The sequence below is a fragment of the Seriola lalandi genome, unplaced genomic scaffold (genome assembly GCF_002814215.2).
Source record: "Seriola lalandi dorsalis isolate HSWRI2012SDOR001 ecotype SW California unplaced genomic scaffold, Sedor1 jcf7180002054907, whole genome shotgun sequence".
Lineage (NCBI taxonomy): Eukaryota > Metazoa > Chordata > Actinopteri > Carangiformes > Carangidae > Seriola > Seriola lalandi.
This window is the reverse complement of record NW_019525459.1, coordinates 350236-372329: the sequence shown is the minus strand read 5'-3', so window position 1 is coordinate 372329 and position 22094 is coordinate 350236. Positions and strand designations below refer to the sequence as shown.

Here is a 22094-nt window from a genome sequence, read left to right as displayed (position 1 = left end):
TAGTCCCTGGTCAATTTATAAAATGAGCTTTGCATGAAGATTTCCAAGTGTGTGTTCATGAAAATAAATGTAGCATCTAAACAAGTATTTCAGGTCAGAGAATCACAGTGAGGTTAACTGTGTGACACATCAGGGCGTGTGCTTGAGCAGGTGTGTTCATGCATGTCTAAGTGAGTCACTGCAATGAATAAGAATTTCATAACAGGCCTTAAGGCCGTTTCATTCTACCAAATATAGGTATGTTCTGAAAATTACACACCTGACTATTGCATCTCACTGAGGGAAGTGAGGTTAATCTGTGCCTTCCACTCACTTAAACATTATCACACAAGTGGTGAGAGATAACAGATTTACACCCCTCGCTACTCTTTGCTGTCAACATAACCCAGCTTGACCACAAGTATCACTTACACTTTGCTCAGCATGTGTGATTTGTGTGTGTCGTGTATGCCAAGGGCAGACGTGTCAGTCGGGGTGTTAACAGTGCTGTCAGTGACCCTGAGATTGTAACTACCTCATGTCCTGGCACTACTCACCACAAGTATCCGTGATAAATGAGAAAATTGTGATTTGCAACAAATACATTAGCAGGCTTCAGTGCAATCTAGAACTGGATTCTGGATTCTCTTTTGTCCTTCAGTTCAATTAGAAGAATTATGGGAATGTTTGTTTATGTACTGCACTTAGATATTCCTCCAATGCACAAAAATAGAATTAGCATGGGTTTATTTAATCAACTGTGGTTCACGGTTTGTGTAACCATGATATTATGTAGACCCCTTGCCATTACAGATTATGTCAGGGATTAGAAATAATATGAATTCGCTCATTTTAGCAATATCAAAAAAAGAAAAACACATATTTTGAGTTTGCTGTTTACTCATGGACTATATTGTGTATTTTACCACAAGAGCTGTAGGACTTGTTGCCCTTGTGTGTGTCACACTTGTTTATCATCATCATTATATAATATACAGTGACAGAGAAAGAGATAAACACGTATTTTATTGAACACTGAACAATCCCAGATTGATCATTTTGATCCTGTATAGACTAGTTTTCATGTCGCTTGTCCCAACCTGTCTTGTCAGAGCGCAGAGCTGTTATCTGCATGCGCCACACCCAGTGGATGCGGCAGAACCAATCAGAGAGCGTCGTGCGGAAAGTTTTCCTTTTATGGAGAGGGGCTGCAGCACGAGCTCTCATAAAACCCTGCAGTCTACTGGCCTTCATTGCAGTGAAGTTCAGACACTAAACCCAAGCGGAGTGTAGCGCTCAGTCACAGTCCTCCTAAGCCGGTAACCCTCCCTCATACAGGTAAGAGAGCTGCGGAATGAGGATGAGATTTTTCGTCATTTTTTTTTAAATGCTTCCTATTTGATGTGTGCATGTGATAATTTAAGGATTCAAGCTGAAGTTAGTCCGCCGGTTAATTTATGATGTGAGGTTTTCTGTGCAACACCCCTCAAGTTGAAGCAGCCGGTTGAACTTCAATTCGCCCCGCGATTCATTATATATTTCGTGCTCAGGCACCTGGGCATTGCAGTTAAAGAGGAAGCTGTCACTAACTGTTAAGTGTAACTAGATATGGGGCTGGTATACTGTCGTTTATATTTAACGGATGGTGTGGAAATAACCCGGCTGCTGCATGTTGTCATCGCTTCATCAGTCAAACAAATCAGACTGAGTTTAAAAAAAAAAAAAAAAAAAAAAAAGCTTGACCCTCTCGTTTACATGTAAGTAGCTGCTTTGGCACGGTGTCCGGATTCTGGTGTCTCCGGTTTCACACACACACACTTCCACAAACGGATGATGGCTGCTTGGACAGATTAAACTTAAAAAGACTTAACTAAAATTGTAGGTAGAAACTTAAAAAATGTTGCTGTGACATTACATCTATGCGGTAATTCAACAATCTAACATCTTATGAATGTTAGTCAGAAGCTGCCTTTTTTTAAATTTATTTTATTATAAACAACCTTGTAACCATGGTCACGACATATCGGTGCACCTGATGACAGTGGGATTGAAGTTCATTCATTTAACTGTTAAAACGACTGTCTTAAAGTAGGCTGCATGTTAGCAATGTGAGGATGGGTAATTCAGTTATGATGATCCCGTTGAAGGGAGTGGCCGGCTGTCGGTGTCATTTGAGGTTTAACGACACACGGGGCGGCTTCACGGGCCGGGCTGCCGCCGTCTCTAAGCTGCTCTCACTTTTGCCTTATATGGCCATGGCGAGACCGAGGGAGAAACAGCCTTTGTTTCTCAGCTCTGGATTTGGACTGGAACCTGCGCCACTGCGACATCCAGCGTCCAGTCTCTATAATGACAAGGATTTAACCGACTTGATGGTTGCTGGATTTAACATAGAACTGTCACAGAGCATCACTTTTTTTTTTTAAACATTTACTAATTTCCTATCCCTTTCTCTCCCTCTCTATCCAGAAAATGGATGACGAAATTGCAGCCCTCGTTGTTGACAACGGATCTGGTATGTGCAAAGCTGGCTTTGCAGGAGATGATGCTCCACGTGCTGTGTTCCCCTCCATCGTTGGACGTCCCAGGCATCAGGTATACAGCTTCCCCATCACATTATGATTCCTAAACCTTGAACAACATACAATCGCAACATCACAGATTTGATTTGAATCTCTAATCACACTCCCCTTTGCTTCCCAGGGTGTGATGGTTGGTATGGGCCAGAAAGACAGCTACGTTGGTGACGAGGCACAGAGCAAAAGGGGAATCCTGACTCTGAAGTACCCCATTGAGCACGGTATTGTCACCAACTGGGATGACATGGAGAAGATCTGGCATCACACCTTCTACAACGAGCTGAGAGTTGCCCCTGAGGAGCACCCAGTCCTGCTCACAGAGGCCCCCCTGAACCCTAAGGCCAACAGGGAAAAGATGACCCAGGTAACATTGGCTGTCACGCATGCTGACAAATCCCCTCAGTCAGGAAACCTGCTCAGCTAACCTGCAGGGCCCAACAGGGAACTGTGTTGCTGCCCAGGCATTTCTTCTTTTCAATTCATTTCCTCCTGCTCCTATAATCTCCAGGTTTCTTCTGTCCTGAGCTGATCTTTTCATCTCTGCGGATGCTTCAGGTCTCTACCCCTCTGCACTGTGATGCATCAGGAATGACTAGTTGCAGCATGGTCACTGCTGTTTTTTATTTTTTATTTTTTCCAAATTAGGCTTGTGTTGTACTTGCTAAAGTAGATGACAAGCATCTAACTACACTGACTGCATGATGCAACAAATAATGAATGGAGCAGGTTGCTGCACTCCATCTTGTACAGTCAACATGACCAAACTAAAGTACAGATCATTTTAATGACTGGTTGGTGTTTATACTCAAAACAGGCCAGTGTGCTGTGCTTTTCTTGATCTGACTGTACTAACCCATAGCAGCTTACTTCAGGTTGCTTTGACTCGCTGACTGGATGACTCATCTCTCTTCTCTCTCTCTCTCCTCCAGATCATGTTTGAGACCTTCAACACCCCTGCCATGTATGTGGCCATCCAGGCTGTGCTGTCCCTGTACGCTTCAGGTCGTACCACTGGTATTGTCATGGACTCTGGTGATGGTGTGACCCACACAGTGCCCATCTATGAAGGCTACGCCCTGCCCCACGCCATCCTGAGGTTGGACCTGGCTGGCAGAGACCTCACAGACTACCTCATGAAGATCCTGACTGAGAGGGGCTACAGCTTCACCACCACAGGTGAGCAGCGCACAAACACCGTCTTCAAAACAAGCTGTTAAATTTAAAGCTATGGGAGACAAATATGATAAAACATCTTTTCTTCTCCTCTCACAGCTGAGCGTGAGATTGTGCGTGATATTAAGGAGAAGCTGTGTTACGTTGCACTGGACTTTGAGCAAGAAATGGGAACTGCTGCCTCCTCCTCATCCCTGGAGAAGAGCTACGAGCTGCCTGACGGACAGGTCATCACCATTGGAAATGAGAGGTTCCGTTGCCCTGAGGCTCTCTTCCAGCCCTCTTTCCTTGGTAAGTAATATCATGGAGCCACCATTTTTGAGATGTGGGATATATATATATTTATTTCATGGATAGAGTTTAAGAAAGATGTAAAGGGTATTAAATTGTTTGGTTGCAAAGTAGTTTGAGCACCAAATGAGACAAGTTTTAAAAGTGATCAAAAATATATAGAAAACAAACAGTGACTTATATTTGACTATACACCCTCTTTTCACAGGTATGGAGTCTTGTGGTATCCATGAAACTACCTTCAACAGCATCATGAAGTGTGATGTGGACATCCGTAAGGACCTGTACGCCAACACTGTGCTGTCTGGTGGTACCACCATGTACCCTGGCATTGCTGACCGTATGCAGAAGGAAATCACTGCCCTGGCACCCACTACCATGAAGATTAAGGTAAAACTCCTCCTTATCACTCACATCCTCCCTGAGTCAATGATGCCAAAAAAATGTTCCAGAAAGCTCTTTACCTTTACTGCCACTCAGTGGACAAACACTGTTAATGCACTGTTCAGTCTATTGCTTGCTTTTGACCTGGTGTAAATAGACTCCAGTGTCTTTAATACCTTTTCATGTTCCTCCATGCAGATCATTGCTCCCCCAGAGAGGAAGTACTCTGTATGGATCGGAGGGTCCATCCTGGCTTCCCTGTCCACCTTCCAGCAGATGTGGATCAGCAAGCAGGAGTATGATGAGTCTGGCCCCAGCATTGTCCACAGGAAGTGCTTCTAAACAGACTGTCAGTCCCCTCCCCAAAACACACACTGCTACAAACCCAAACAATGGGCTCTGCATACATGCCTACACCAACACACTGGTGTATGCTGAGCCCACAACACCTCTTCCCATTTCCCTCATCACTATGGCTATGGCACCATGCCCCCTGATGGGGAGAAACTCTGCCGGAAGTACAGAGCGTCCCAGGCGGTGTGAATGTGAGGAACATGATGTCCATTGTCGTGTTTGTGTAGGTCATTCCAGATGTCTTTGTTCACCACCTTATTTGCCTCTATGAAGGTTTATTCTCTGGTGGGCCCACTGCCCAACAGACCTGTAGTTTTGCTTAATATGTAAATTATGTAATCTGAAACTTGTTTTGTTTTTTTTGTACTTTCAGCCTTAAACAATACTTGGTCCAGTTTGTTTTTGTCATTATGCAAAAGACAAAGCTTCTACCTTGTATGGAGGTGTATGAAGGTTTGTGCATTGGGCTTCAAGCCTTTGGTGTACACAACTACCCAATAAAGCGCACATGTCTGAGATTCCAGTCTGACTACTTGGTCTTTATTTATCTTGCCACACAAAAATAATAAAAGGAAAATTTTATTTTGTGTTCAACTGCTCTTAAATATTTATGGAAGTTACACACATGTTGTTTTACAATGCAAATTAAAATGGTTGACCAGCACATTCAAGTACAGTTCCAGAATTGTTAATATAAGTTCTTTATACAACCACAGGCCCAGTAGGTGACATTAGTGAGGGCTGAATTCCATTTAGCTACCTCATTTTCAGAGTCTCGGTATTGTATATGCTGGATCACAAACTGGGAGGCATTCTTAATATTGGGTGACACCTGTGCCTTTACTCTCCTGTCACATCAGAATCTGGTGTGTCCTGACAATGGATCTAATATGTAACATTTTACTATTAATGAAGTATTGTCGAACGGCTACTGCTGAATTCCACAAATTCCTCGGTGGGTCTCTTCAATGATGTAATGAACCTGCAACCTATATTAAAACCCAGGATTTGACTGCATAAGTTTTGAATGGTTTGAATTTTTTTCCTTTGTCCATCTTAAACATGTCAATACTGGTAACTATTAACTGATATAAATCAACCTGACTGCTAAAGCACCGTAATGGCAAACTTTATACAGCTACCTTGTAAGTGCACTCTTAACATAGACTTTGGGTGGAGTACTACCTCACTGTGAATCTTTTTGTCATAGTGCCATCGTGTGGACAATTAAATGTATAACTAACATTTTGACTTAGTATTAATGTAGTCGAGCGGACTACTTGCAACAAACTGCCATATATGGTTGGGAAATTTAATTAATAGATCTCACTGTCAATTTCATGAACATTTAATTTTTTATTAACTTTCACTTTAATAAGTTTGAATAATGCACTGGTTGCACTAATTGTTAATTCGCCGCTGATGTTTTTTTTAAACTTTATTGCTCCCCTCTTGTTGAATTTTGATACGGTCAATTTGAACTTAGACTATTACCCATTACATACTGTTCAGTTTGTGTTATTTAATAAATATTTATTTATTTTAGTGGAATATGCATTTTAAGCAATCGGGCCAGTTAACGGCGAATAGTGTATACCACGATTGAAAAACTACAAAACTGGTTTGTAGCTAAATTTGGCAAAGTAAATACACCAATAAAGTCTTATTTTTGTTTTTCATGATGAATGTAAAAAACATGTTCAAATCATAAATCCTGCAGCGATATGAAAATCAGAAATGTTGTAAATATTACCTTTAGCTTAAAGGAACTTTCGCATAATTTTGTCGGTCGTTACTGTTATTATTACTTACAATATATCTCCTTCTCCTAAAAAAAAAAAAATAATAATAATAACGATCATAGCATATAGTTTACTAATAGTTTAATAGTTTTACCTTTTTTATTCAAAAACAAGTCAAAACTAAATATAACACAAATCGGATTGGTCCGACAGGAAATGTGTCCGTCACTGTAAAACCCTCCGTCATTGTGCAGCCGCAAACATCATCCGTCCTGGCAACAGTTGGTTCACAGTAGAGCTGCTTCCTGCAAACATGAAGCGTTGGCTCTCTGGATGAACATTTAAAATCTTGCTGCTCATGAGTGGGAAAGTGAGAGGCATTTCAGAGGACATGGATCGACAGATTGTACAGGTTGGTGGATCGACAAACCTCAACAACATCTCATTATTTTCTTAACGGTAGCGCTGAGCAGAGCAGCTGAACTGTTAGCTAATGTTAACGCTAAGTTAGATCACACCAGACTTCACTCAAATTTCACTTAACTTGTTAAACCAAGTTTGGTTAATACGTATAGGCCGTGCTGCAGAATGAAATGGTTTTAGTGTCTCTTTTCAAACCTGACGCCTAAATTGACCTGCTCTTAAACAAAAAAATTAATTAAGTTGTAAATCTGTGAACAGACAGAGACACTTTTGCTGATGGTAATGCTGATATTATATCTATACGAGTTTGTACATCTCTGTACGTCTACTCTGTGACGGGTCTTAGGGTACAAAAAGCTATATCCTTGAAACATTCACATCTGTACTTTCTAATCAGCTAATTTTAATCATTCTGTGTTGGGCTCCTAATAACGACCATTTTCATTATCGATTAATCCGCAGATTATTTTTAGATTGATCAATGAATTGTTTTGTCTATAAAACGCCTGAAAATAGTGAAAAATGCATTTCATTATTTCCCATCTTCAAATGTCTTGTTTTGTCTGACCCACTGTCCAAATCCAAAGATATTCAGTTTACTATTGTTTATGAAACGCATCAACTACTCTAGAATAGAGCTAGAAAATAAGATGGGCAAACAGCAAATATTTTACATTTTTGCTTAAAATGACTTAAAATGATTATTCGATGATCAAAACAGCTGTTATAATAAAGCTGAGTAATTTTAGGTCAACTTATTGGTGAAGCTCTTTGTGCATTTCCACAGACTCAAATGAAGTGCCACAGCCTTGATACTAGCAGACAGTGTTTTTGTAGACTGAAATATAACCTGTGGGGTTGTAGTTCATGTTGTCACTTCCTAATCAAAATATTGCACTAAATATTATGTTTCCACTTAGCAATGCTTTAGCTATAGTTAATAAATGAGCAATGTTTAATGTAAGAGAGGGCAATTTGGATAAAACCATCTGTCATGGTGTATTATAGTATATTACCTCCAATTACCTAACACATTCAGAGATTTAAAAGGAGAGTTATCACCATAAATGAGACAAAATCATATCACCCAGCTATAATTTACAACAATATAACAAACAATAACATAACAAAATAGTGGGATTTAGTTATTGCTACCAGACATTAAAAGATTTCTAGCATTTTGAGCATCTTGGTAATTCTTCTGCCTGGATCTCAAAGCACCTAACTTTGACACTGCTTGCTGTACGTCTCAGGCGGTATGCGATGAGGACACAATGTCGTCTACCTCGGTGGGAATGTCAGATCTGTCTGATGAGATCCTGCTGTGCATCCTCCGCCATGTTCCAGTGTGTGACCTGCTGCTGAATGTGGCCAACGTCTGCCACAAATTACAGACACTGTGCCATGATAAGACCCTGCTCACACACGTCAGCCTGTCTGAGGAGTATCTGGTAAAGCTATTGAAAAAAACTTGTGACATGTTTCAGGATTGTTTCAGTAAAGATCTAGTCCATCTATTAATCTTTAAGTTCATGCATGTGTGTGGAACTCTCTGTTTATTAAAAACCGTTTCAGTGGAATAGTTTAACAGATGGAAACATTGAATACATTTTGTTCTTGTTTCTCCTCCAGGCTGATGATGTTATGGTTCAGCAGATATTGAAGCAGCTAGCCAATCGCGTGCAGTCTCTGAGCCTGAACGGTTGTTACTGGCTGTCTGGCTCGACCATGGATCATCTTGCTCGCTGCAGGGCAGTGACGCACCTCGATGTCACCGGCTGTCGCCTCACTTCCATTCGTCTGTCCCGTCTCCTCTCCTCCCTCTCTTTACTCAGATCACTTGCTTTTGATGTGACACCGGGCTTCAACTCTGCTCAGCTTAGTTCAGAGGCAGTGGGTTCACTGAGCCGCCTGTCAGAGCTCAGACAGACGCTGCTGACACCAAGTTATGGTGTGGTGCCGTGCTGCGCCCAACTCCGCAAGTAAGTATCTGTCAGATTACTGAGATTTCACACAGTGCATTATATTTACTTTTATCCATTTTTGCGTATCAGGATACCAACTGGAGCATTTATGCACCATGTAGTAGTACTTAACGCAAAGTGCAGCTTAGGGTGATATGAATGTCATTATTTTCATGCAGGTATTTGGTCATAAATGACCTGATGGTGGCGCTAGAGTTGAACGTTAAGGGATCACCAAAGTGATTCCAATACATCCGGAAGGGAGCATGAATGTCAATGAATTTCATCGCAATCCATCCTGTTGTTGTGGATACATTTCACTAAAAACTACAAATGTTAACCTCATGGTGGCACTAGATGAAAAATCAGGGCGTCACCAAAGTCAGTGGGATTCATCCACTGGGAACCATGAATGCCTGTGCAAAATTTCATGGCAATCCCTCCAGTGTTGTTGAGTCTGGACAGACTGACATAGCCATCCCTAGAGCCACGCTGCTGCTAGCATGGCTAAAAATATGAACTATGTAGAATGTGTTTGCGTTTGTCTTCAGGCTGATGCTACAGTTTGACATCCCAGATGTGACCAGAGAGGGTGTCGGTGTTTGCTGTCAGTTAATGGTCGGTCAAAGCAGTGTGCCACATTACCAGCAGCTGGAGGAGTTCACTGCGAGGCTGGCTCCAGGAGAGGTGAGTATACATGTACATGTTATATATTCCCATACAGTCTACCTGCAGTATATACTGCAATACTGTGCCTGGTGTCTGTAACTAGTAGTATATCTGTGTGTTAATGTCCATAGGTAAACCAGACCTTGCTCCTTCTCTACCTGGCAGTGTTCAGTGTTCATGTTCCAAAGCGTCTCAGAGTTTTCCTCATCTCGATTCCTGGTCCAAACCCTGCTCACTGGCCCGCCGCCCCCTCACTGGCCCAGAGCTTGGGTCAACGAGGTGACCTGGAGGCCCTGCAGCTGCCTCGGTCCTGGCTGGACTCCTTGTCACTGAAGAGAGCTCTGGAGGGAAACAGTCCGAAGCACCTCAGCTTCAGCCGCTGCCCGGCGTTGTGGCCACAGGTGTTCCAGTCGCTGCTGGAGGGAGGACTCAGAGATGCTACACAGCTGACTAGCCTGAACCTCAGCGGGATCAACCAGGTCCTTTACTCAGAGTGTAGGAATGTGGAAGATCACCTGGATCCTGGGAGAATAAGCCAGTTGGCAGTTGGCTGCTTCAACATTAAACACCTAAACCTGATGCACACACACTATCATCATGAACACTCACCTGGGTTAGGTGGGGAAACACACCTGTGTGCCAGCTTGGTCAAATTCAGACACCTGCGCTCTCTCACTCTGCCTGCCTGCACTCTGTCAGACGGCTTAAACACACATCACATCTCCACAAACAACACGTCTCCCTCTCAGTTGTTCCTGGGGCTAAAGAAAGTTCCACGTGTGGGGCTCCAGATTTACAAGCCCGATTCAGAGTCTTTGTCAAGGGACAGCACCTCAGGGCTCGCTCAGCTCCTAGCTGGCTGCTCTTTTTTAGAGACCCTAGAGCTCATTGGCCCAGGTTTTGTCTCTACGCTGCCTCGGCTTGAGCCCTGCACTCGTGCCAGCGTGGAGCCTCGTGGTATGTGTGCGTGGGCTCGAGGAGTTGGCGATACGCATTTGGCCGCACTTGAGGCTTTGCCTCGATTACGTCGCCTGACTCTGGCTGGGCTTCCTGGGGTCTTAAAGGGAACAGGGCTGGTACAGCTGGCCAGGCAGTGCAGAGACCTGCAGGTTTTGTCCATTGCCAACATGGGATCACTAAAAACCATGAACTACACCCCTGCCTTGCTGGACACGTTGAAACAGTGCACACAGCTGCAGGAACTCAGGTTAGAAGATACCTTTGTTACCTCTCATTTATTTCAATACTAAACACTGACGATCAGATAAATCCTACAGTCATGCTTATTGTTATGTATTCATTTATTATTGGAACTAATAATGTAATCTTAATATTAGTTTTTCTCGGTGGGATGTTAATGTGATGTTAAATACATTCAAAACCATTACATGCTTAGCTAATTTTGTAATAATTATTTTATTCATTATATTTTATAATTAAAATTATATAATCTATCATGATCATCATTATATCCCCTTTTAAATAATCATGGGAACCTGTTACCATTCAAACCATATATTCAGACTGAACCTTGTAGTTTAAGGTAGTCTTTTTGTTTTTGTTGTTTTTGTCATGAAAGATGAAGCCCTAAAAATAAATGGTCTTTGCCTGTTTTTTCTTGTTTGGTTGTGGGAAATTGTGTGTGTGTCTGTTAGGTTAGAGCAGCCCTACCTGAATGCCAACGCGTCATTCTTTGAGGCGCTGTCCTCCTGCTCTCGTCTGCAACGTCTCTGCCTCATCTCACGTAGCGGCACCTTTGACCCGTCAGCCACAGAAGCCTTCATGGAGCGATGCTGTCATGTCATCATGTGCCACATGTTCATGGGCGGCACCTTGGTGGCTTGCCGCACACTGCAGAAAGCTCTGCTGGACAAGTCAGTGATTGTGTGTGTGTGTGTGTGTGTGGGCATACCATCCATCTGACATTTCATTGTGAGACTAATCTCTTGTGTTTCCTCTCTCTGTCAGATTTTCAGTGGAGCGCTCAGCTCTGAGTGTGGTCATCTATCCGTTACAACATGAAGACCTGCCTTCAGTCATCAGAGATATCCCACTAACACTGCTGGATCGGATAACTTTGTTCCAGAGCCATGTGGCCCAACCACCGCATTTATCCCCATTGTGACATGACCAGAAAACTTCAGTGTGATTGGTGCTCCACAGCTGAGGTACTCAGACTGTTTTTTTTTTCTGCAGGAAAAGAAAATCACAAATGAAAGAGACTGATTGTCATCTGCACTTGTGTGATTTTTTTTTTTTTTTTTTTACACCAACAACGGTTACAACAATACACCAGTAATGCTTGTTTACATTTACATGACTCAGTAATGATGGTCTACAAAAGGAAATTTACTTCAGTTCACCTCCACGAGGAGGTCAAAAGTCAGGGTCAGCTACAGACTGATGCTCTGGAGCTGGAAGGATTTTTAGTCTGTTGTTCCACGGCATTTCATATTTGGTGCCATCAGTATATTCTCGCTTCTCAGTCAAAAATCATTTCTGCTAGTCTGAAAATAAGTGCCAAAAATATAAATTAAAGGATGTATTTGTTCTGAAACTGTAATGACGTAATAAACTCCATACAAATTACTTTTAATTCTTGTCTGCGTACCAACACAGGTAATGACATGTTTGTGCTGTGGCCCAGTCTCCACTACTGTGTCAAATAAGTTTAACACTTGCACATTGGTAGTTGCTCCTTAATTGTCATCTGCATCTATTCTCATGTATTCATTACACTTAAACATTTATGGTTCGGTTCAGTTCAGTGTCTGGGGGATTAGTTTCTTTCAATTATCAACATACTTCAATTTAATGAAAACTGTAACAGCAGATTTGAACCACAGTTATTGCAACCCAATTACTGTCCACTGTTTCCATCCTACAGTTCTGCAGGATACTGAAACTCAGCTCTTCTGCAACGGTTTCAATTGTTATTTACTCAGATATTTGTTGCCCCAGAAATTTTGACACATTTTCACATAAGTAAAATTGCTTATTTTGCATCACAACATGCGGTATGACATAGACAGATATGGATATGTATTTTTTTTTATCAAAGTAACCATTTTAATTTTGTTAATGTCTTAATTAAAATCTGATAAATTCTCAATCAGTTTTAACTTGAGTTACGAAGAATTGTTGTTTACCATGACAAATCTGAGACCTCTCGAGCAGAAACAGCTACACTAAATACATGAGTCTACATTCATGCCAGCAGCACAGTGAAGTGCTTTGAGCTAAATGTTAACATCATCGTGCTAACAGGGATGTTTAGCAGAAAATGTTTACAATCTTACTTCAGTGTGTTCGGATGCTAATATTTGCTAATTATCGCTAAACACAAAAGGTAAGACTGATGAACCAAAGTATTGGAAAATGTTTCACTTTGACTTGATGACAGCTGCAAGATAAAGTTGGGGGATTTCCAAAGTCACTTGAATTCATCCTCTGGGGAGCATGAATGTCTGCTCAAAGTGTCATGTTAATCCGTTCAATAGTTGTTCAGATATTTCAGTCTGGACCACAGTGGTGGACTGACAGTGTCATTCCTGGAGGCATTAGCTTGGCTAACAATGAAAATAAATGAAAATGATTCTTGTAAGATAAATTATTGTTGTGATTTATTTGAATCTGACAGTCAAATTAGAGTTAACAAATAATTTTTTTCTGATATTTAAAAAAAAAAAAAAAAGGCTTTGGATTCCCTCCATTCTGTTATTAGGCTTGATGTTTTGTGGCATTCACACTCCTGCTGAAAACAATAATGCTCATCCCCACTGCTGTACAATATCACCAGAGACAACAACATTTGCTGACATGAGACTGACTGGACACATATTGGCAGGAACTGCTACTCCAGGTCACACAGCTGGACGCCGCCTGCCAACCACAGGCCAGGGTAGAGCGGCTGTGTGAACGTGGTCTCGACGCTGTGCATCAGCTGCAGTGTCGCGTCACAGACGCAGTAGAAGGTAAGAATACCTGCACTATAATCCAGGTACACACCGACTCTGGAGGACTGAGGCTCCGGCACTGCAGTCTCCTCATCATTGTGTCTGAAACATTTATCGTTATTGTTTAAGTCTAAACTCCAGGACTTGTCGTTGTAGCCAAACGCACACTCGACAAAATAATCTGATCTGCCGAGATCCTTGTACGCCACTGCTACTTCAACAGACCCTTCAAACTCCACCTCCCAGTAACAGCGTCCCGACAGGCCCTCATTACACAGCACCTGAAAGAGGTGAGAGAACCTGTCTGGGTGTTCAGGATACGGCTGCACCAAATCTGTGAGCTCTGCCTTTCTGTTGTCCTCAGACAGAAGCAGCTCTCTGTATGCTGTGTTTGGGTTCAGGGTGAGGTGACAATAATCTGGAGAGGAGAAGAAGAAGTGAACATGTGATGGATCTTTCATTGTACACCTCATGTCAATGTGTGACAGTATTTTACCTCTTAAATACAGCTGCACTCTCAACTGGGATCATTTAAATCTTCCCACCAGATTAGTGTGTTTGAAGGAATCAGTAATTACTGTGTTGTTGGTTTTATCCATATAAGGTGTGAAAACATGAGCTTTGCCTGGCCAAGAAATAGTCAATCACATCACTCCTGTAAACTATATTATGTTGTCTTTGCAATTCAGTTTTTGCACAGATTCAACATAAAATCATATGAATTTTGACCGTACAGATGTCAGAGTGTTGTCAATCTTCTCATTTAATCATCAGCAAGAAAGTGAATTAGTACATTTCCCAAAATGCTGAACTGACTCCTCCACTATGGAAGCCAAGAGCAGCTGAGGTCATCTTGAGATCTAATTATCTTGTTCACTCGGGAAAACAATCAGTTGTTTTCTTCAGATAACGAGATAATTATCACGTCAACTCCAGAAATTTCAAACAGAATAATAATTTTCAAACAGGATCATTTCATCAGATTCTTCCTCTTTTAATTAGAAGATTATTCAGAAGTTGAAAATTCACAGAGGACTGTATTTCAGTCATGTTGCTGATGTTAACAGAATGCTCTATGAGAGGTATAGATTAGCTGGATTGTGTGTTACTTTGGGGCGAACGCTTCAAGACACAGGTGCACTGGACCTGAACACACGTGGTGGCTGCACTGTGCATGTGACAAGAGGGTTTTAATCACACCATGACAGTTCTTTCTTCATTGATAAACTGTTATTTTGGATGTTATGTTTTGTTTGTTTTTTTTAAATTCTCACCAGAACAATAGTTTTTACTCCTTTAATGAATTATCTCTTGTCACTTGTGCAAATGACTGTGATCAACCACACTGGTCCCTCTCATGATGCTAAATGCAGTATACTATCTAACAATGAACCACAAACACTTTGAAGAGGCAGGGACCAGATTGTTCTGGGAATAAACAAATACTCTTGTCCAATAAAACAACATGCTACTGAGGGATGATATCATCTTTATTAATACAGTTTGAATACACAACCTTTATCTCTATTGCAACAAAATGACACAGTTATGCGAAGATAACTAACTTGTGATGACAAGATAATGGGATTAAATCAAATAATTACAAATTCACAAGTAGTGACATGACTGTGATGAGAATGTTTGGTTTTACTGTAGATAACAAAACTCACATTTTAAGAGGTCCGCTCTGGTCTGAGGTTCGTCCGTCAGTGAATCATCTGTTACAGACACAGACACACAAAAACATGAAAACCACAAATTCAGAGTCTCATTTTAAAAATAGAAGTTTATATGATTATTTTAGAAGTGGATTATCACTGAGGAAAACATATTTTCAAAACACAGAATGTCTGCAAAATCACTCACAAAATAATTTTTGAGAGTTTATTCAAACAAAATGTTTTTTTTTGTTTGTTTTTTTTTTAGTTTTTAATTACAGGTTCATGTGAACAACCGATGATAATACTATTATGTTTTTTAGTGGTATGAAGTCCAGTCATTTGTGCTGCTTGTACATTTGTTCTGTGGGTGTGTGTGTGTGTGTGTTTGCTTTGCACCAGGAGGAGGTGTGACGGGTGAAACTTGCTGGTCTTGTTCAAGAGGCTGTAAAAAAAAAAAATCATATTTATTTATTTATTTTAGGTAGTATGTAATGTGTCACACTTTGTCACAGCAAATCAACAAAAATGTGTGTGTGATATTAAAGGGCCTTTTATTGAGCTATACAGTACATTTATGATTTAATCTGAGGTGAAGAACATGAGGAACAAACTATTTTGATAGGAAAATACTACCAGCGCCTTCATTTAATTTCCCTCTCCTTTTTCACTTAAATTCAAAGACACAGACCCTACATTCTCTTTAAAACCACCATATTCAACTTTATTAAAGCGCTTTGTAACTTCACTATCTCAGTTCTGGGTGTTTTTAAACGTTCAGGAAAATTACGAAAAGGAATATGAATTTTACTTCAGTGTTTTCAAGCCTCAAAAATATAAAGAACTGGTGACTTTCACTGACCAGACTGCAGCCCATAAATCCTTCACAAGACGCTCTTATTTAGTGAGTAAAGTTTTAATAATGACCATAAATCACTTTCCGTTGTTTATTTGGACTTTGGAGCCCTCTGCTGAGACAACAAAATGTGGATACACTGTTAAATGGTTTTCCTTACACGGTAATAATGTTGACTGAAGATAACCTACTTTTACACGCTGATATTTACTTTAATGGCTCGTAAGCCTTCATTTGATGTCAGAGTTAACAGAGATTTGAGTTTCAAGTAACAATGTGGAAGTAACATTAAACATGCACATCACATCAATCACATTCAAACCTAGGTGGCAAATCATTTCTGGACATCAGAGTATAATAAGTTGGTATAATGTCAGGTAAATTCCATACACACTGTCTGGACGTGGACTACATGACACGCACGCACGCACGCAGACTAATTTTTTTACCATTGTCGCCAACGATGACGCTCCAACTCTTCAACTCTGTCCTCTGTCGCTGGAGCTTAGATGTGTATCCGTGAAGTCTGTGTGGCAGTTTTGAAATGAATCAAGTCTTTAAATATTCCTCTTTAGTCTGGCTCACCGTCCTCACCTCACTTCACCCCAGGAAGAGACGCAGAGATGAAATATCTTTTCAAACGAGCTGGGGGCAGTGGTTTTAATGTTTACCCAACACGTGAATCCTATAGCGGCATAATAATCTATCACCGATGTAGTCGATGGAAGTGCTACACCCTAACCAGAACAGGTTAAGGTCTTTCAACATATTTATGTAATCCAGTAGTAAACAATAACATTTTGATTCAAATAAATAATTATTGTTAATCTACGGGGAGCAATAAGCGAATAAGGGGCGCTTTATAATTCTCTATCAATATCGATTATTCAGGTCTTGAATCGTTTGGCATTGAAACATCGTGGGGCACATCATGTTTGAAGCTTCGCAGGCAACAACTAGCCATGGCTAAGTCTCTTAAACCGTGTAATTTGTTTTCTTAGCTTGTCGTTAGCTCGATCAAAGTGTTAAATATGTTAACGTCCGCGGCCTGTTCGTGCGTGCGAAACGGGAGGAAATTCTCGGCCCCTGTTGCTAAGTTGTCCCTCCTCTCGGTGGCTAAGAAGTCACCCAGAGGCCTCCATCTGACAGGGGTACAAAACCTGACACAAGTCCGGTCATCCTGGCTCTTCACACCGACTCCCAGGCAGCTGTCAGGGGGACTAACGGTCAGGTCCGTGTCCCTGTCCGCGGCTAAGCAGAGGGATGCGGACCCTCTGGCTGCCCCCTCGGCCCCAGAAGACAGGGAGAGCTTCGGCTCCCTCTCCGCCGACATATCCGCCAGGAGGTCGTTCAGGAAAAGCAGCCCAGACACCCAGGATCTGCGGCACCGAGAGGACGACGATGCCTGGGCGGAAGAAGAGAATTCGGACGCAGTTAAAGGTCGCTGGAGGCCCGGGAGGAGAAACACACCGTACTGGTACTTCTTACAGTGCAAGAAGCTGATCAAAGACAACAAGGTCAGTTGGGTTGAACTGTTGTGTCTGTCCTGCTTTCTTTATGTGTTGTTGACAAACATATGCTGTGGTTTCACAGCTGCAGGAGGCTTTGGATTTGTTCAGCAGAGACATGCTGCAGGGAGAGAGGCTGCAGCCGCAGGAGTACAACTACACCGTCCTGATAGGAGGCTGTGGTCGAGCCGGACAGCTCAAACAGGCCTTCAGACTCTACAATGATGTAGGAATATTTAATTTACATACTTTTATCATGTCTGTATGTTCACTCAGCACTTTCATCAACACATCAAATGTTACTTCAGACTTCAAAGTGCTTGCTTTAATAGGCTTACACTCAATTAGTAAATATCTTGTATTTTTTTTCAATTATTTATTGGTCTATATATCAGGGGAAATGGATGTTATTGTTTATTATTGTAAATGTAACAGAGGCAGACAAGTTTTAGTTTAGATTTTAAAGTAATTAATCAGTTATTAAAATCTGAAGCATCATTTCTGTCCCTCAAATAATCAAATAATTGACTTATAGTCACACACATCTTTGGTGAAGGTGTGAGGGACACTGTATTAATGTGATGGCTATGCTGTGCATTTACATTCATTTTTAAGTTATATTCCTACCTTTGTTTAGTTATTTTAGTTACTACTATAATTGTGACTGTGACCAGTTAATTTTAAGCTCAGTTTTCTCAAAATATGTTATATTGTGTTTATTTGAGTTTCCGGTCATAGCTTTAGCTTTTGCTTCAATTTCCAAGTTGTACTTTTAGCCTAAAACAATCAGCTTTACTTCACATCGTTACATACATCTTTTTCAGATGTAACTTTCTTGAGACTTGCACGATGACCGCCTCGAATCGCGTAATAATGTATATAATTATGTGTGTGTGTATTTTCCAGATGAAGAAGCGAGGTGTCGATGCTGTAGACGCGACCTACACCGCGCTGTTCAACGCCTGCGCTGAGTCACCCTCCAAACAAGCCGGTCTTCAGCAAGCGTTGAAGTTGGAGCAAGAACTCCTGCGCAAAAACTACGCCCTCAGCACCATCACATACCACGCTCTTCTCAAGACACACGCCGTCACCAACCACCTTCAGGCCTGCATTCACACACTCAGGGTACGACATTTGTATGGGTGTATGGAGAGAAGTTGCTCCATTGAACTGTGTGAGATTTCTGTTTATACATGAGTTTGTGTATGTTTGCAGGAGATGCTGCAGAATGGACATGTTGTAACTCAGGAGACGTTTCACTACCTGCTGATGGGCTGCTTGAAGGACAAAGAGGCAGGATTCAGACTGGCTTTACAGGTAGATACATGCTTACAGGAACCTACAAATGTGTATAAGATTCTTTAGAGAATAACAGCAGGTCAATGTTAAGCTTGTCAAATGTAATAATGAGTCTTTCAGTTCTGCAACTAATGATTTTTTTCATAATCGATTTATCTGCACAGGATTAATCATCTGGCCAATGAAATGTCACAAATTATTAATTAAACGTCCATCAGATTTACTTTGTCTGAACAAAAGTTTCAAATCCAAAAATATATATTTCACAAGCAGAGGATCAAGAAAACCTGCAGTTGTTCACATTTGAGAAGCAAGGAGCGGCTCATTTTTTAATTACCAAAAACAGATTAATAAAATACTTGTCGGTAGTAACTAGTACCGCATTTTAGTGCCTATGAGGAAAGCATATGCTTCTGCAAAACAGTGACGTGATGACCACACATAACACCAAGCCATGGTCTAGTGTGTGTTCGACAGTAATCATTTTAAATGTCAGTGGAGGCGACCACACACTTAAGCTTTATTCATGTTTGATATCAAATCGCTATCATGTACGTATCTGACAAAAAAAAACTAAATCCTTGTCAATGATGTAGGCTATGTGCTGTCAGTAAAGGGGATGACGAAGAAGAGATTTATCTATTTTCCTACTTGCTCAGACATTTCAGAGTGGACGGACCTTTTGAAAAGATCTGCAATACATAAACATTGTTTTAAAAATTAGACGACCCAGCGTGGACGTAGTCTAACTCTTTGTTTTGGTTTCAGGTTTGGCGGCAGATGCTTAAGTCAGGGATTCGTCCAGACTTCAAGAACTATAACCTGCTCTTGAGAACTGCAAGGGATTGTGGGATTGGTGATCCTGCCCTGGCCACTCGTGTTCTGCTTGGGACTCAGTGGGAGAGCGAGAAAGTGACAGAATGTGTGTCAAAGGTCAAGTCAGAGTCTGGATGCAAGGACGTGATAGACATTGAACTTCTGGAGAGGCAGTTGTTTATACAGTCTGCTCCACACAGAGACCGTGAGGAGTCGTTTAGTAGCAGACAAGAATCCACCCACCTGATACCAGTCAGACAAACAGAAAACACCTCGCTGCCTGTTCACATAATGAACTCCACAGCCCCTAATCTGCTGGACCTTTTTGAAGGGAGGAAGGGTGCTGTGGTCTCCCTCGGTACTGTGGATGGAGCGTCAGATAGGCTCGCCCTGATCGGGGGAGCTAAAGGTTTTCTGGAGAAGATGGCAGCTAATGGACTCAGACCAGACATCAGGACTCTGACCCTGTTGGCCGATTCGATGGAGCCGAGCCACCAGTCTCTGCAGATGCTGCTGCAGGTCGCCAAAAAGCATCATGTCAAGCTTGACGTCGCGTTCTTTAACTCCGTGATCCGCAGAGCAGCCAGGGCTGGTGACATGGAGGTGGCAAAGGTACACACACACACACACACACACACACACACACACACACACACACACACACACACACACACACACACAATGCATTCCCAAGCCCCTTACCGTTGACCTAATCTTCCTTCCTTATCTAGAGCAAAGAGGAGAATGAGTCTGGAGAGAGATGTTTTTGTTAGTGTGATTTTCAGTGCAGGCCAAATTCGATTCATCTCAGTTGTACTGGGTAGGAGGCAGGAATCTCAGAGGGGTATCAGCACAAGAACCTTTTATACCTTTTTGTAGTTTTGGTGAAGCAACACTAAATGTGTGTGGGCAGGTTTTTGATGCATTTCTTCCTCTCTCCAGGGTGTGTTGAGTGTGATGCATCGGCGCAATGTGAGTGTGGATGTACAGACATATGGAAGCCTCGCACTAGGCTGTGAGCATAAGAAGGACGGCCTGCAGCTGCTACAGGACATGCAGGTAACACAACACACATCCTAGAAGTCAGAACAGATTTTTCCTATACATATGTTCTATGTTCAAGTAAACATAGAGAAAATGCTGTGTATTGATGAACCATAAAAAAGGGAATATTAGCAGTATTTATATTAGGAGTAGTTGTAGTACAAGGAGAAGAAAAATGTTGTGATTTGATAGCCTTCTGTCATCTTCACATGCCTGGCTCTTTGTGTTGTTTTGCAGGAGGCGGGACTCAAGCCCAACGTCCAGGTGTTCTCTGCTCTAATTGGCCGAGCAACTCAGAGACTGGATTATATTTACCTCAAAACACTCCTGAAAAGTATGAGCGACATGGAGGTGTGGCCTAACGAGGTCATCATCAGACAGCTGGAATTTGCTGCACAGTATCCTCCCAACTACAACCAGGTGAGGATATATCCAGTACTTGACGACATAAGAGTTTGCCCTGGTGGTCCATCTAGTCAGGACACACCTGAGCACAAGGTAACTGAGCAGATGCCTGCTCTGAGTGGAGGGTTGATTCATTTGAAGCAGAACTCGGATTTGCTCCATTTGCTGATAAATGGTTTCCCAACAGATTCACATTCTTCATGTTGCCCCTTGTCTCTCTGTCTCTTCCTTCCATTCTTCTCTCTGACTCTCTAAATCCCAGTACAAGTCCAGAAACAACTACCTGGTCCAGATTGATGGTTTTCGTGGTTACTACCAGCAGTGGCTGAGAGCCATGCCAGCTCAGGAGGCTGAGGGTGAACAGCCAGGACTGCAAATAGAACCAGACGCTGCAGAGCTGACAACAGAAACTGCAGATGGACCGACGCAGGCTCAGAGGATCCAGAGAGCTGCAGAAAGGAGACATTATCCTCGTAAAAGGGACAAGACGAGCAGCACTGCTTTGTAACAGCACTCCTGAAGATATCTCTGACTTCTCTCCTTGGTCCACTGGTTGTCTGTTTGCATTCAGCTGTCTAAAACTGAATGGACTTGGTGTTGAAGTTGTACCTCATGTACCTCCTTTCAATTAACTTTGAGCAATTTCATCCTAAGCAAAAGATCAATGGTATTGTCATTTATATTGTAATAAAAGTAAATTTCAAGTTTCAATACAGGATTCTTATGAAACGTCATCTTGGTTGTGTTTTTTATTATGTTTCACTTTTAGGGCCATTTTCTGAGTCAACTACAGACCTATGTGTCAGTAGATTTTATTTGTTACACAACTTTAAAAAATAGTTGGTTAGATGAATAAAGTTTATTCAAAAAAGAAAGACGTTTGTGTTATTCAGCAATGAAAGCGGGATTTTAAAATGATTTGTAGGTAATGTGAAATAATGAAATTACGCAGTTCAGTCCCAGATTGGTGCTTGTATGTATTTATCTAAAGCTC

The 22094-nt window shown here is 41.7% G+C and overlaps 4 protein-coding genes across 5 annotated transcripts; 3 read left to right on the top strand and 1 right to left on the bottom strand.

Moving 5' to 3' along the window:
* The first annotated feature begins 1204 nt into the window (after positions 1-1204).
* On the top strand, positions 1205-5283 carry actb1 (actin, beta 1). The gene is made up of 7 exons (XM_023430613.2): positions 1205-1317; positions 2449-2574; positions 2683-2922; positions 3488-3734; positions 3831-4022; positions 4231-4412; positions 4605-5283. The coding sequence occupies exons 2-7, from the start codon at positions 2452-2454 to the stop codon at positions 4746-4748; spliced, it is 1128 nt and encodes a 375-aa protein (XP_023286381.1). The 5' UTR covers positions 1205-1317; positions 2449-2451; the 3' UTR covers positions 4749-5283.
* A 1490-nt stretch (positions 5284-6773) lies between these two features.
* Positions 6774-14991, top strand: fbxl18 (F-box and leucine-rich repeat protein 18). 2 transcript variants are annotated; one of them, XM_023430591.2, is made up of 8 exons: positions 6774-6914; positions 8179-8376; positions 8558-8907; positions 9441-9576; positions 9690-10765; positions 11214-11432; positions 11527-11726; positions 13358-14991. In XM_023430591.2, the coding sequence occupies exons 1-7, from the start codon at positions 6861-6863 to the stop codon at positions 11681-11683; spliced, it is 2190 nt and encodes a 729-aa protein (XP_023286359.1). In that variant the 5' UTR covers positions 6774-6860; the 3' UTR covers positions 11684-11726; positions 13358-14991. The 2 variants fall into 2 exon arrangements, with proteins under 2 accessions (XP_023286359.1, XP_023286357.1); XM_023430589.2 differs by lacking the exon at positions 13358-14991 and having other exon boundaries at positions 11527-12147.
* LOC111672987 (stonustoxin subunit alpha-like) lies at positions 11925-16648 on the bottom strand. The gene is made up of 4 exons (XM_023430593.2): positions 16478-16648; positions 15572-15617; positions 15185-15232; positions 11925-13932 (listed from the first exon to the last, which is right to left on the bottom strand). Exons 1-4 carry the CDS (start codon positions 16478-16480, stop codon positions 13412-13414), a joined length of 618 nt encoding a protein of 205 aa, XP_023286361.1. The 5' UTR covers positions 16481-16648; the 3' UTR covers positions 11925-13411.
* Positions 16649-16936: 288 nt separating this feature from the next.
* ptcd1 (pentatricopeptide repeat domain 1) lies at positions 16937-21834 on the top strand. The gene is made up of 8 exons (XM_023430592.2): positions 16937-17545; positions 17622-17762; positions 18443-18661; positions 18752-18853; positions 19604-20263; positions 20594-20710; positions 20933-21115; positions 21363-21834. The coding sequence occupies exons 1-8, from the start codon at positions 17060-17062 to the stop codon at positions 21606-21608; spliced, it is 2154 nt and encodes a 717-aa protein (XP_023286360.1). The 5' UTR covers positions 16937-17059; the 3' UTR covers positions 21609-21834.
* The last annotated feature ends 260 nt before the right edge of the window (positions 21835-22094 follow it).